General features: G+C 33.9%; 1 protein-coding gene and 1 non-coding gene across 2 annotated transcripts in view; both read right to left on the reverse strand.

Annotated features, from left to right (window-relative positions):
• lilli (lilliputian) overlaps nt 1-14,710 on the reverse strand; it is a 163,660-nt gene extending 148,950 nt beyond the window's left edge. Inside the window, exon 1 of the mRNA XM_053760096.2 lies at nt 14,293-14,710. Coding sequence (XP_053616071.1) covers nt 14,293-14,303 — 11 coding nt within the window. The 5' untranslated portion in view covers nt 14,304-14,710. The remainder of the gene's footprint in view (nt 1-14,292) is intronic.
• On the reverse strand, nt 10,977-11,049 carry TRNAQ-UUG (transfer RNA glutamine (anticodon UUG)). Its single transcript has one exon. It is a non-coding gene; the product is annotated as a tRNA-Gln (tRNA).
• Nucleotides 14,711-16,531: the final 1,821 nt, after the last annotated feature.

Consider the following 16,531-nt stretch of genomic DNA (forward strand, 5'->3'; position numbering starts at 1 on the left):
ATCGCCATGAAATACGAGTCTCAGAGTTAAAATCAGGATCTAAATCCCAACTAACAAAATACTAATGTGAGTTTCTTTGTTAAATATGTTTTGTCTGTTACCTCGTCACGCTTTATTTACTCAACCAGTCTTCTTGAAATTTTCCAATATGGTATGTATGGATGGATGTAATGGAGTATGGGGAAAGAGATTTTATTAGGCTGCTTTTCATTCCGGGAAAAGGTAGATTTCCCGTAGGAAATTCACGCTGGCGAAGCCGCGGGTAAAAACTAGTATTCGATTATTTACAAAAATAAACACATTGAAATACATATATGCATTATGTTGGTAAAGATAACGACATCCAAATGTATAAACAACTGACAATACCAAGATGAGAATTGGAACCGCAAATCAAGTATTGAAATAGTTCATGTCCGTCCATGCATCAGGTTAATCAGCAAAATTCACTTATCTATCTACATTACATCATAGTCTTGTAATTTGATATTTAGTCATAACTAAAACCAAGTAGAAGACATATCTTCTACTGTAAAAAATATGTTTGACTAAAAGTAAGAACTGACGTTTTTATCAAATAAAATGTTACAGGAAGACATCTAAAAAGATAAGTTCTACTATCTCAGACTGATTAGCTTATCACATAAAATGATCATGATCTGACCAACACCTTACATTTTCATCTTAGTAATGGCTTCTAGTTCTGTTACTATATTCAAATTCATGAAATGATTACGTCAATAATATAATTTTTCTAGTTGGTAACATCTTAAAACCTTGATATTGCCAAGACTTGCTAACAAAGTCGGTGTTCGGAGAATTCAAGGTCATTTCCAATTTGGAAAACAATACTAATTAAGTGTCAATTAATACAAGGAATTTTTATACAATTTTAGAACCAAAGAACACTTACAATATGTACTTCATCTTTATACATAGTTTATGCATTAACAGTATGACGTGGCAGAAATTCGGATTAGTGGGGAAAACCAGCGGTACATTGTCCTCACGAATACCCCATGGGACCAAAGGTTTTTATTGAAAAATCTGACACGAGTATATACTCGGTAAAACGGTATTGGCATATGCCAATACCGTTTTCAATAGATGAATCTACAAAAACTGCAACTGATTTTGATGATGAAAGGTACACTGGTGGAATATAATTCATAAGACACAATCATTATATTCTTCAAAACAATTGTGGCAACTAACTTCTGTAAAACACCTAATTTAAGTAGAATTTACAAAGCTGCATTTTCTGTGCAACGCAATTTCTAATAGGTGAATATTAATGTTCTGTCAGCCAGTCGGTGGAAACAAAACGCTCTTGTTGCGTTAACAATAAGAACTACTCTTGCATGCTAAATACCAATATGGCAGACCATTCATTGGTATGCAAACGGAACAACCAAACACAGGACACATTGTCGCACACTAGACGTAGGTATAACAAGAAATAGATAACGCAAGCTATATCGGTGGATAATAAAAAAAAGTTGAAATTTGTCAACAAGTCACGAGACCTTCGATAGCAGGTATCAGTTGGCGGAATATACTTTTTTGTATGTTTTTTTTTTTTAATTTGTCCTAATATTATAAATGGGATTTTGTGGGTATGGATAACAGTATTGTTATTCTTTCACGTCTAACTAATTTTGATGATGAAAGGTACACTGGTGGAATATAATTCATAAGGCACAATTTATTTCGATATTCCCAACTTCCCAAGGGAGTGAAGCTCCGGGGCGCAGTATTGAAAACAGTTTAAAGCTAAAATAATTAATTCCACATACTACATATACTATCACCAAAAGATTTATCGGAAGAAGATAGAACAAAACAAGAGCCACAGTACCGAATAGTTCTTCAACTTCGTTTAGTATATAGAGTAACAAGAAATATATTGTGTTTGCTTCCTTACAGCTATTACTTTTATGCTAATACACTGATATTTTAGATTACTGTCGGTCGGTATTAACTGATCGCCTGCCTCCCTCAATATCCCATTACTTAAAGGTTTGGCAGCGCGCCCGTGAATTCAACGTATTACAAGCGTCCATAGACTCCGTAAACATAACTTGCGGGCTGAAAGAATTTGAAATAAGAAATTTTAATTAGTTAAATAATGTTTATAGATTTTTTCAAATTATTTTTTTTTTGATAAAATCGGGAACAGTTTCCTGCACACTGAAAGACAATTTGTTCTCTCTATTTTAATATTAGATCATTTGGCTTGTCGTTACAGATAATACAAAGTAGTACAGTACATGCAATCAGTAATTTTAAAATAGCAATAGCGATAAGATACTAACACAAAATGGCGTGGGGTGGGGAGTGTTATGTATAAAATTTTTATCAGTCTGACAAAATAGGTATCCAAGTAATTATCAGCAGTTTTGTTGGAGCGAAAAGTTGTTTTTCCCGTGGCAACGTGTGAAATCGCGACAAGGTCGAACGAGTGCGTAATTAAGAAATTCAGCGATAATTATTATGATGTAGCGTCGACCTCTGTGAGCTACTTTGAAAATATGTATGTGTTCTTCTTCTTCTTCATCAGGGAGGAGGCCAATCGTAAAATGACAGTCAAATTTTCAAATTTCAAAGATTTATTTTTAAGCCGACCCTAGGCTTCAGAGCGTAGCCTTGTATGAAACTTGGAACACGCAAGGTTGAGAGTCTGTATAATCGTGAGCTATATAATAGTAAATAACAAATTCACAAAAACTTCTTGGTAACTTGGTAAGCTTGATGGCAAATGTTTAATATTGAGATATTGAGGGCGCGTAGCCGACCTATTTATTAAGGGTAAAAAGTCGAAGTTGATCAACACAAGGGGAGAAAAGGGATGGTCGGTTTTCTGTGAGAGGTGGTCTGACCACCTCTTGGTGTACTTTTATCTTTTGTTTGGATCAATATCATTAGAAAACCTACCGCGTAAAATTCTTAACCCGACTAGAAAGTGAAAGGTCGAGTTCCTTACATCTGATATAAACCTACTAAACCAATAGACAAGCTTGAATGTATAAGACAATAGCGTTAGATTACCTATCGAATTTTGCAGCATATTCTCGCGTGTCATACATTAAGTGAGGTTGGCATGCGAAGAACGTTATAATTTATTGTTGCAGTTTCTTATCTCACGGGGCCTTGATGCACGACGTCACTTTCGCAAAATGTCATAGGGAAAAAATTCTATATCGATTCGAATTCTGAATCAAGGAAGTAATTTCTATACCAATAAATAGTTATTTTATACCTAGTAATAAATAATATCGTATGTTGAGAAAAAACTATGTATGACATTTTGCGAAAATTGCGCTTTGCATGTGGTATTATACGAAAATGACGTGTTGAGAAAGTTAGATTTATGCAAAAATAATCACCATTTACAGGATGGCATTTTGCGAAAGCGCGCGATCTCACGAGTGTTTTATTTATTTATTGCGTTGCTCTAAAACTAAAGAAGTTAGTCATTATGATGTCAGTTAAGTCGTTAGAATTGTTTTATTGTTAGGGTTCTTCGCAAACAGTATTTGAAATAGTAAAGTGCATTTATTATTTGATCGTTAAAACGTTTCCAATAATTTTGCTATTATTTAGTGGTAAGGGCACTAACCATCTTTTATACAATAATGTCTTTATCCGTATCTCTCTTGACTGTTTATCTGACCAAAAGCTCTGGCCGTATTTGGCTTGACAAGTGCAACACAGAAATAAAAATCAATCTGTCTGCTAAAATTACACCGATGTTAACGTTGGCTTAGACCTTAGGCTTCTTCACATGAATTAATCGTGCACTTGTCTGGTTTTTCGACTACGTAATATCAGGATCTCTATGGTACACATTCGCACAAACATACGTACACACACACATGCAACCACATTCGCCATTGCGCATTGTAGCATGCATGTGGTGCATCGCCGCCGGCTTCCTGAAACTATTAATTCTCGGATCGTAAATCAGGGAACGACGATCGATTGAAATAATTTATTTCCGCGCGAAACATACGATTTATTGGACGGTCGTTACTCGTTCAGCTTCTTCGATATTCAAATTTTGAATGCGGTCCATTTTGAGTGGCTATTTGCTTCCTGTAATTAAAAAATGTACTGAGTAGCTTTCTCAGGCAAGATTTAAACACTACCTAATAGAAGCGAGTGTGCACGTGTGTGAATCACAGAAATGGTTTATAATGACAATACCATTAATTGGGATATTTTTAAATTATGTATTATCTTCATTACAATTTCAATAACAGTCAGATCTATAAAATGAAGAGTACAATTGCTAATTGAAAAAAAAATTGGGTTGCGCGCGACTCCATAATGATATTAAGGTGCAACGGTGCATTTTCATGAGAGTAATTACGCGTTGAGAGCAAAGTAAATTAAATGGTCGATACTTAACGACCTCCGTTAATGTCAATGAATATGTAATTTATAGAACCTTCGAATTAATACGAGTAACCCCGGACAGTCATGAAATATTTTTGTATTATATTGGAAAGGTTACTAACAGTAACTAAAAACAATACCTAGGTAATTTTATTTTAGGTTAGGTTATATTTTAACATGATATAGTTTAAGTTAGATATAATTGTCAAGGTAACTATGTGTTTTTTAATTTATTCTAGGTTAGAATGGCTATCAATTCATCGGTTATTGTGAAAAAAAATAGCGTCTTTGTATTAGAATATCATATACTATTATGTTCTTTCACTGGTTCGCCAACAATCGTGGAATTGCAGAGAATCCTTAATGGACGAAGTTTATACAAAAATAAAGTACCTTATATATATTTAATCAAAATATATTTCATGAATAATAACATCACTACAATTCTTAAGATTGTTTTCTTATCGATTTTTATATATGAAAACACAACACTGCGCCGGCACACAAAGTGACCTACTTACAGCAACCCTGTACCACGACACAAAATCATTATAAACTGATCGCAAACCGATTTTACTTTCTTTACAGGCGACAAATAGCGAGCGATATTAGTGCATCGATAAGATCCTTGGTAATGGTAAAAACCCATTCAAATGGCGCATCAACAACATTATTGTTTGTAATCGATTTGGAATTGGAATAATTTATTCGCGTGCTGTTATTAGCTTGGCTAATGTTGACAATATCAACTATTGAATGGTTTGATTAATGTTTCAAAATATACTATCGACCGTTTGCAAAATTATTGTTTTAGAAACTATAGATGTAGGTAACAAAAATAAATCGAAAATAGAGGTTTAAAAAGGCAAAGGTAGTGTAGGCCACTCACTAGTAATAATTCAAACCAGAATCTGGATTAGACTGTTTAAAAAATCACGAAACGCACAACAGCTAAGAAGCCACGGTAAGCCCAAGGGACCACATAACATCTCCTCAGGAAAACCTACGGCTCCCATATTTAACCCCTACATAACGACGGAACCTTTGTTTTTCAGGTCACGGACTGAAAGTATTTTAAATAAAATACGGGCCCAATTTTATGTGAAACTTCTTCAATAACAATAAAGATGGCGTGTAATGAAAACGGGGAGTGGGAAATATTGCATTTTTAAGATTCTACGCAAAAATAGGGAAATTCGTTAATAGATAGCAATATGTAACTTGTGCTAAAAAAAAGTCCTACGATTTTCCCTAAAAGTGGAATGGCTGTATAAAACTGAAGCAAAATAAATCTAAGGCGGAAGCAAGTTGGAATACATTTTGTATGTACAAATCGGACGGACATCGATATTTTAATTGATCGGGTCACTGGACGCGTGTTGAATCTTTAATCGGTTAAATTAGTCTATTAGGAGCTCGCTTAGGATAAATAAACATGAGACTGTTAGTTAATCAAACGTTGTAAAATTGTTTATTGTCTGAACGTGAACGGAAATAGTTAATATAGAAATTGATAATAATTTATAGTTCAAGTTCTTTAATCTGAATTTCCAAGTGAACATTAACCTTTTTTATATATAATAAAAACTAAAACATTACAAAATGAAATTCTGATTACGGCGTAAAATAATAAGAAATAGCAGTACTATGTGAAGTATTAATAGTAAGAAAAAGTAGACTAAGAAGTGCAAAACCAAATTAGCGAATCTAAAAATAAAATATTATTAAAATAGATCTCTCCGAGAGAGGTACGTTACGATTCTTGGGCACCAATAAAAAAAGTAAAATGTTCAGGAACAAAAAGCTTTTTACATGTCTTTAAATAGACGAGGTGAATGTCACCTTTTCAATCAAGGAACGCATCGACCCCATGGAACTAGAAGGGAAAGGGAACAGTACACTCAAATTATTGAAACTGAGTAAGCTTGATGGATACATTTTGGTCGGGTACAAAATGAATCTTACTAATATTGTAAATGCGCAAGTTAGGATGTATGTTTGTTACTCTTTCACGCAAAATCAACTGGACCGAAAATTGTTATGAAATTTGGTACACGGGTCGAATATAACCAGGAATAACACATAGGGTACTTTTATCCCGAAATTCCCAAGGGAGTGAAGCCCCGGTGCGCAGCTAGTATTACTATTTATATATCTTTCTGAACAATCCCAATCGTGGCCCAACACTCAGATCATAATAGGCCACATTCTCCCCATTAATGTGAGGGGAATGGTGGGAGAGTCACAAACATGAATCGTGAACTTGAGACAGGGGACTTAAAAATTATACATAAAATCCGCAAAATTCCACAGACGTGCTACAGACACTGACAACAATAACATTGCCAAACTCTCATTGATATTAACTTGTCATTGATATCGTATTTCTTCACTCTAAAACATTTTGGCGATATTATTATATTGTCGACTGTACTCACAAACAACAATCAAAGTGACGCAATATGAAATCAATGGACCAAATTTAGAACCCGATATGGCCTCTGTGCGATATAAATAGAGATCGTTACGTTCTAGGGTTAAAAATAACGCCGGAATATTTAGGGTGAAGAAACTTAAACATAACAGCGTATGAAAAGGCTGTAATGAGCGGTAGTTGATGATTTTGGTTTCATCAGTGACAGATACTTATTAGGATAAAAATATTAATATTATAAATGCGAAAGTTGTGAGGATGTGTATATGTTTGTTACTCTTTCACGCAAAATCTACTGGACCGATTATTACGAAATTTGATACACTGGTAGAATATAACCTGGAATAACACACAGGGTACTTTTTCCCCGAAATTCCCACGGGAGCAAAGCCCCAGGGCGCAACTAGAAACTCATATTTACACTATTAGCAATCTCTATTCCCTATTTGATTTATTATGTTGTTAAAAAAATAATTGTAAAGGTTAAGGATCAATATCAATATACATTTATATTTATTTAATAACCCAATATCAAACACGGTTTTATCGTCCGAACTAGCAATATGAAAGAACAACGGATTCTCGGCGTTATAGTCAGTTGCACCGATATGGTTGAACCGAGTAACCCCCTGTAAGGGAGTGACGCCCGACACCTGGATGGGGGATGGCTTGTTATTCAATGATTGCATTGTATTATGAAGTCAAACACGTACACGACAAAATAAACCGGGATGTTATGTTGGTAAGTTTATTGCAATAAAAATTAATAGTGTTCTATGATTTGAATTTCGTTACATAAAAATAAAAAATAAAAATTATTTGATAGAATTCAATAATAAGAAAATTGTGAAAAAAAAAACATACACATATATTATAAATATACAAAATTTTCTGAAGCCTCTTCATAGTGTCTTTTCGGCTGAGTTTTAAAGGATGCAAGGAAGGAGTTTGCAACTTAGGTACAATACATGACCGCAGGCGACTATCGACATCACGGAAAGAGAATTTTTCATGAAGATATACGTCCATATACTCAAGGAATGTAGGCTTATGTTTGTGTATTATTATGTAAGATTTGATGATTTTTATCACAAAACTTTGATTTTTATAAACCCACACAGGTAGTCCTATCTGATTCCAATCAATTTTGTTACACGAGATACGTGAATAGCTGCGTATTATATGAAATGCCACATCTGATGGTTTCATTAATGCGCCCGCCTCAAGCGCCAATTTTAGAATACTAATTAAGGCGTGCGTTGACATTTGGAAGCAATCAATGTGTAATTTGCCATAACTTGGGCTTATCCCCGACGGTGCGAACGGACTCTTAAAACATGGAAAGGAAACCGCTTTGATAACACGATCAGAATTAAAATGCCAAGCTAAACGTCCCAGTGAAATATGCATGTGGTTTTTTGTAATTAAATCTACGCGTTTAATTGAAAAGATTACCGGATGCCCTGAAGATTGTTTCAGAAATAATTTATCCTAATATATGTTCGCAATAACGTTTTATTACAAGTTACGTTCACATGATTACCGAAGCCGGGGCGAGTAGCTTAGATTGCAATGTCTAATTGACAGCGTAACATTCAACCTTAGACCTACGATGCGAGTATGCCGGCTAACTTGAGTTATCATATGTCTCAGGATTTGTTCTGTAGATCTCAGGATTCCAGCCATATTCCAAATTTCAGAAAAGCTTAAAATGCAGCACTTTCTAAAGATCTCTTTAATAAAAACATGAATAAATCAAGATAACTTCAATAGTGCCAGCCCTTCTACTCAGTTTTGTAATAATAAACATATTAAACACACTCTGGAGTTATTGCCCGATACAATGGAGCGACTGCTTAAAATATTATCAACACTATAAAATTTAATAATTTTCCAACGATATAAACAAAACACGTTAAGTTTCACCTGTCCTAAAACTAAACAAAAGCGCATTCAAAAACTTTACATAAACTTTTATAATGATCTGAAAACACGTCGACGGCACACCAACCTATCCGAATTCATTGGAAATTCGTCACTATTATCGCAACATAGAGCTCCACGCTGTATAACTTGACATACGGCTACTAGTACAATTTACCTAGTCCTTCAAAATGTACATCCTCAGTCGACGGCGGCACTCGATTTATGCAAATGAAATGGTAAACCGATTACCAACGTTTGAAATTCTGAATCTCACCAGTAGGTAGCACACAGCACGAGTTTCGAAGACATAGTTAAACGATTTTCCAAGCTAACAGAGTTTGTTGTCGGCAGTGTGCCAACAGCGAGCACACCATATCTTTTAGTCTATGACTGTTTATTGCAATTATTCGCGAATTTCGCAAACACCGCTCTCGATATTCCGTTGTGTTTGACAAGCGAAATGGCCGCCGAACCAAGTAATGTATGTTACTGAAAGGTTTATTCTCGTGTGTTTATCATAATAAGTGTTTGGTTTTGTGAGGTAGATGAAAACAATTCAATTAATTCGACTATGTTATTCTGGTACGACTGCGAAGAATAGGAAACCAGCAGCGCAGCGTCTTCTTTGCATGTATAAGTAAAAGGATCCATCTTTATATGTCATCTTTTAAAATTTCCGCGAATTGAAAGTGAAAAGTTTGGTTAGATTCACAGTGCTTTGTCAACGGTACTGACTTTTTTTAATGACCTATCTATTACATGCGCATATTTGTTGAAAAGGCTTATCAAATGATTTTGATAAGCCTTTTCAACCACACACCTTTCCACAGTTTGAAAATATTCTAAAATTCAAAAAGGGAAATCGGGACGTTACACAACGGCCGGCCGAGCGAGACCACCCATGTTTTGTTTGTTTTCGTACCATCCCCGCACTAGATACATTCGAATTTTGAACCTCGCCTTCTATCTAACCCTCACCCCGATGCCGGGCCATATCAGCCACGTGTGAAGTTTTTTAAACCGCTTTTCAATTTAACCTTTTAAGCTTCCTTAGGGTTCGTGATCTAATGAAGCTTCACCTACTATTTCGATTTATGTAATTATTCATTCATTGATATATTCATGATATAAGATAACACCTACAAGTGTAACCAAATTACATTTATATTTGTTGTCTTATGTTTTTTTTATGTAGTGGTTAAATAATATGTTACATTACATCATACTGGTTTAAGTAAATAAGTAATAAACAAACAGGCCACAAATTAATGACTTGTATTTGATATGATATGAAAACATTGTGAAATGATACCGGACCTCCAATGTCCAAACTTGCTCGCGCTTGACGTCTTTTTGTATGAGACAGGAGGAAACGTTTTAATACGTGTGCCGGCAAGTGCGATGACCTTAAATTGTTTGTGGTTCAGAACGTAATGTCAGACCGTTCCAACAGGCGGCATAAACCACGGTCTAAAGTTTAATCTAAATAATATTATACATTAGTCTCGCAAACTAGCTGCTAGATGGTCTAGATGGATGGTTCGAGCCAAAAAGTTTAAAATCATTAAAAATGATGATTGGAAACTTGTTGAGTCTGATATTTTTTACTATTACTATTATGCCAACAGCTAAGCATGCAAATATCATGTTCGTGTTGAACCTATGAATAAATAATTAATTTACCATTATAATGGAGAACAACCGTGTAAAAAATGTATTGCTACCTAACAGATTATAAGCTATTAATTTTATATCACATGTCGAGAACACTCGACCTTTGTAACATCATTATAAAACATTATCACTTCTTTAAGAATTAGATATACTTATACGTTGCATCGCCGAAGCCCTTCTTTTCGTATCCCCCTTTTAATGAAAATAAAATCTTTTATTTATATTTAGAGTCTACATATATATCATTATTGCATGGATGTCTATGTAGTGGTATTAGTGGCGTTTTGAAACTATTAAGTCCTGTCCGCTTTGCGATATTTTACTACGCGGTTTATTTATCTCAATTATGTGACACTTAGAAAATGACTAGAGTAATAAATAAATATATTAGGACAAATCACACAGATTGAGCTAACCCCAAAGACTTCGAGACTCGAGACTTGTATTATGGGGTACTAACTCAACGACACTGTATTTTATAACAAATACATGCAGATAAATATCCAAGACCCGGGCCAATCAGTAAAAAGATCATTTTCCATCATGACCCGACCGGGGATCGAACCCGGGACCTCTCGGTTCAAGGGCAAGCACTTTACCACTGAGCCACCGAGGTCGTCACATAGAGTATTCGTACATGCGGTAAAAAATTCGTGAGGATGTATGGTACGAGTGCGGAGTATAATTCGCGAGAATAAATATTGCAGTGCAGACAGAGCCTTAATGTGTGGGTAGTAGGTAGCCTATTCTCTCCAATAAGTTCATACGTTATTGAGAATTCCAAATAATTACGCGTTTCTGTCACATTAAAATATTTTATGATGATAATTTGAGCACATTGAACAGTTTACGAGTCAGATATTAAACAATGGCTATTATGAAAATTTATTGTAGACTACTAGGTTTAGATAAATTATCTTGCGACTTAAGTAAATGGTCTGTCAATATATTAAAATTGATGCTTTAATGTGAATATAATTAATGTTTATCACGATTCCTTTTCCACTCATTAATTTAATTGTTGTGTTTTAAGTAAACTAGACTTTTAAGATTACTACAAGATTATAATTTGTGCGTGAGTTAATTTTCACAGTTATGATATTTCCAGTTTTCAACTCGACTAGTTATTTCAATAATCAACATAGTTGGTACGCATTCTTTTAGGATTGCTTATGAGCATAGCCGCAGGTGATTGCTAGTCGTACCGATAACGTTCCGATTCACGATGGTAATGATGCCAATTAATCTAATCGTTACGTGCGCACGCGTCGCTCCGCACTCTGCTCGCTCTCGTTACGTTATCGATTCACGTGGTTTCACGATTAGTGATGGAGAGGAAATAACAAGTAATAAATATTTATTTTTAAAATCACTTCAGTCATCACATATATGCATCACAATTGCGTAACTTTATTTTCAGCTATACATATTATGTGTGCCATTTAAAAAAACAAAAAAATATTAGCAAAAAATGAATAATTACTAATTGGTGTTAAAAGAAAAAGCTAAGTCTATATGTTTTACCAATGATGGGTATGAAAAAATCAATAAATGATGAGCATATGCATATGTATTGCTTTTTGTGGTGCAATGACAAGTATTTAAAGTTATACTAATTGTATCTTTTGTATTGTTTTAGTTATCACATGATCTTCAATATCTGTCGACTGTTGCTGTGTAGAATAGTTAACTGATGATAAATCTTAGTGATAATCACAGTGTCCTTCTCAACCTTAACATTGGCGAAATTATATTTGGCTAAGATAAATTAAATAAAGAAAATTTCGCTTTACCTCAATTAGCTTAGACAGTTCATAAAAAATGCTGGATAGAATAATAGTTAAATAAGAGTGAGATATTTATATTTGCGGATTTTAAAAGCTACCATATTATGCTGACACTATACAATTTAAACACAGACAATAACACAAAAATCAGTTATTATATCTTCTGCAGTAGTGCGAGAATAATAAAATTCAACGATGCATTACAATTGTTACTTAACACTACATTTTAACTTAGCTGAAGATCTAACAAGTATATTCATTAGTTGTATTTAATAATTAAATGGGCACAAACAATATAACTTTATTCCAAGTACAGAAGAGTTGTTTTCAAAATAGCCCAACTACACAGGCTATAACAAAATAGATATAATTACCTGTACAAAAGTTAATATTATCATTGAATTCAGCATGAAACCCTTGCACAGAAATCACAATTATATTTTTTAAGGTTCTGTAACAATATAAGATGGGAAGTAAAGAGATAGTAGTTTGTAGCTTGTGAAAAATAACTATAAATATAAAGATTGACGTGCCTGTGAAGGTCTAATTTCTGAATAAATGATTTGAATTTGAATTTGAATTTGATAAAACGGGACCATGTTATAACTAGATATACATATAAGACTCTGTTGTCCTTCTGTCTGTCACCAGACTGTATCTCATGAACTATGACGATAAGATATTATTTCTTTTCTTGCTACAATAACAATAACTAAAATATAGAATTAAAAAAAGAAATTTTACATATTGAGTGTGAGTTTGTCTAGTTTTATTCATATTATAAAATAAAGCTACATTTCCTAATTGTTTAGTGCTCACTTAATTAAAGAAAATTATTAAATAATATTAAAATGAAAATAATAAAAAAATGGGTGCATAACTATTTGGGATGTTAAAGAATGAACAACTGAATGAACAAACCTTTGAGATTTTAACTTCCAAGTTTTTGGCATAATTTGAATTTACATTCTTCATCAATAATGTTTAATCTACACTAAGTAGCTGATATGATCTCAGTTGTCATAAACTTTGGAGTATATGAAATAAAAAATAATAACTAAGTTAAGATAAATTGTTGCCTAAAATAATGATATAAATGAATACCTACACTTTTTGAGTTTCCCAAACTTTCATTTTCTTAAGTCAGCGAGGCATCCGTGATTTAATGAGATATGGCCCATGTTGTTTGCTTACCATCAGAAAACTTGTATGCTTGTTTGCCTACTGTGATAATTTCACAATAGGCAAACAAGAAAAAAACAACAATTTAAATGAAAAAAGATCTTTGGTATGTTGCTTCTGTGATAACTTAGGAGGTGTTACAAACTATAATTTCAATAATTTTAATTCCAAATATATCTAAAAGTTTGTAGATGCCATACAGGGTACCTCTTAGGTATCAACATGAAACATAATTAATGAAATTGAAGATAAAATAGGTTTCAAAATGTATTTCTTATCTATGTAAACTTTTTTATGATAACATTCATACCTATGAATGTTTGTGTACCTACACATAGTACTTAATGCTCAGCACTTCATACTAGTAGGTATATTGTTATAATCCTGCAGTGTAACTTAGCATAATTAATTCAAATAATAATTTAATTACCAACTTACATAGGTACCTAGGTAATTAGGTACTATGCAGATATTAGGTAGGAAAGTAAGGCAAGTTGTCATGTGTAGAGACCAAAAACACTAGTACTAGCCTTGTAGAGCACCATCTCGCTCGCACAAACGCGTCTTGCCCTCATCCCATCCCGTTCTCTCCCTTCACTCATGGATAAGAGAAAGTAACAAAAGAAAAATAATACATCCCAGCCTCAATCTGCAATACCCACTACATCCGTGTTCATATGACTTTTGGTGCATAAACAGTCATAAAGTCGTCAAATCTTATGTATTTTTGGATGTATGACTCAATATTCAACTAATGGCAGATAGAACATAACCTATACATTTGAGATAAGCATATCTTTAATGACCTTAGAATAACTTGATATTATTAGATATTGCACTAATAATCAGATATGAACAGCATAAATAGTAAACATAAACAGGTAAACTAACCCTTTCTTCATGAGACACCTCTGATGGCCCCAGTTGGTGTAAGAAGGTTCCAATGTAGAAAACACTCATCCATTTTATAAACACTCATAAAACAACACAATTTGTAATATTTATGTTTCCACTAGTTGTCACAATTGAACTAAAATTCCACTTTTTGCTGCGCTAAACGCAGACGTCACGGACAAACAACCCAAGTGTCGAGCTATCGCACGGGATCACATAGTACACGAAAACACTGTGGATTTTGAGAGCCATTGCGTTGATGTATCACAATTGTTATCACTTGAGGTTATTACATTACTACACACTTCGTTTACAACTGTTAATTACAAAAATAAAAACGTACAAAGCAAATAATCAGTGGTAGACAACTCGCGACGTCGCACACTCACTCACGTAACTTGCGACGTGATTTCGTTTCGCACACACACATGGATACTTACAGAAACAAAGTGACATATGGTTTGGCGCTAGTGTCGCGCAATAAACAAGACAATTGAAATCGATGTGGCAACACAGTACTAACATTTGTTATAGAAAGTAAAAAAATATTTTACGCATTGAATTTGAAAGTCTTATTCTTCGATCGTATTTATATAGGTACTTTGATGGCACACGCGAACTTCGAAGGATTCGGCATACATTGCTGATATTTTATTGAGGTAAATAAAATCTATATGAACTACGCAATGTGCATTCATGTGTCATGTGGTGAGTGCGGCACTAAAATAGATGTACACTACACAGCTGGCATATGATTTTGTCCATATATTATATATGGGATCATCACATATAATAAAAAATACCAATGAACATCGATTATTTTGAACATTTACCACTTACTAAATCCTAGGTGTTACTCCTGTTACCTGAGGTTTTATCTTTGTCTCAAAAATAATGGATTGTATACAGCAGCAATTTCAAAAAAACACAGAATGCTTTGATAGGTAAGGTTAGTCAGCTTAGTTTGTGTCTGTCTGAATCTGAACGTATATATATATATATATAAATCTGAAGTGTATCTGTGCTGCGAGTTTTTACAGTGTTGTATGTAAAGTTTGCTCGTTAAAAATGCCAAAAAGTGTTAAAAGCAAATATCATTCAAATAGTAAATTCTTAAAGATAGCCAATTTACAGTCAATTATTCAATACAATACACCCAGATCCACAGATAAATATCTGTGAATACCTAAGAATATCACGCTCTAAATCAATTCCAGGCAAATTTAATGTAAAAAATAGACACGAAAAATTTAAAAATTTGGTTCCCATAGTTCAAGTTTATATTTTTATCATAGTCTTTAAGTGAGTACTCGTTTATAACTAAGATTAAGATGAAAGAGAAGACGAATTTAAATAATTTATTCAGAACTTAGACCACATGCACTTTCCAGGCTTTGTTCAAGTCATACCTTGTATACTAGCCACATAAACCCTTGGTTTATAATACCATTTTTTATTTCTACACGGTAACACAAAATATTTTGACAATGACATTTCGGATCAATTTTTTTGAATTTCGGAAAGGTTAAGATCTATAATGTAAGGTAGGTACATAGTTGAAAAATTGGTTTGTTTTTAGCCGACTTCAAAGTAATGATGAGTTTCGTGTCGCAAAATTGTATTATTATAGCACAGAAATAATTATCGGTATTGTGGCAATACGATTCGCTAAGCCACCGTCGATACGCTAAGAAGTTGAAATCATGGATTTAATAAGTACTTCTTCATAGTCGTATTCCTCATGGCTGAGGGTCGTGGTCATTACGTGGAATTAAACACACACAACAACTTTCTTGGCATTATTAATGGAGTGGTTTGCCATTGCCTTCTCCGTTTCACACACAAGTTAATAATCAATCAGTGTGCAGGTTTCCTCACGATGTTTTCCTTCACCGAAAGCAAGTGGTGGTCGATGAAAACTAGTATACATGAGTCAGATTGTTATACAAACTCATGTGGCACGAGTAGGATTCGAACCTGAGACCTTTCGATCCACAGACGGGCGTCTTAACCATTACACCACCACCGCTATTTACTTATGTACTTACCTACTCCCATGGTTGAAATTTACAGGATTGTCACTATATGCATGCATGCAGGCATGGTAGCAATACAGAGTGACAATAGCCTTGATAGTAACTACGCTACCTACCTATACTGTTAATTCTTGACGAGATTACTATCAGATTCCAATTATAGATAGTTGTGCTGTTAAAAAGAAACAACTATTGTAATT

This window comes from Plodia interpunctella, chromosome 20, assembly GCF_027563975.2.
Source record: "Plodia interpunctella isolate USDA-ARS_2022_Savannah chromosome 20, ilPloInte3.2, whole genome shotgun sequence".
NCBI lineage: Eukaryota > Metazoa > Arthropoda > Insecta > Lepidoptera > Pyralidae > Plodia > Plodia interpunctella.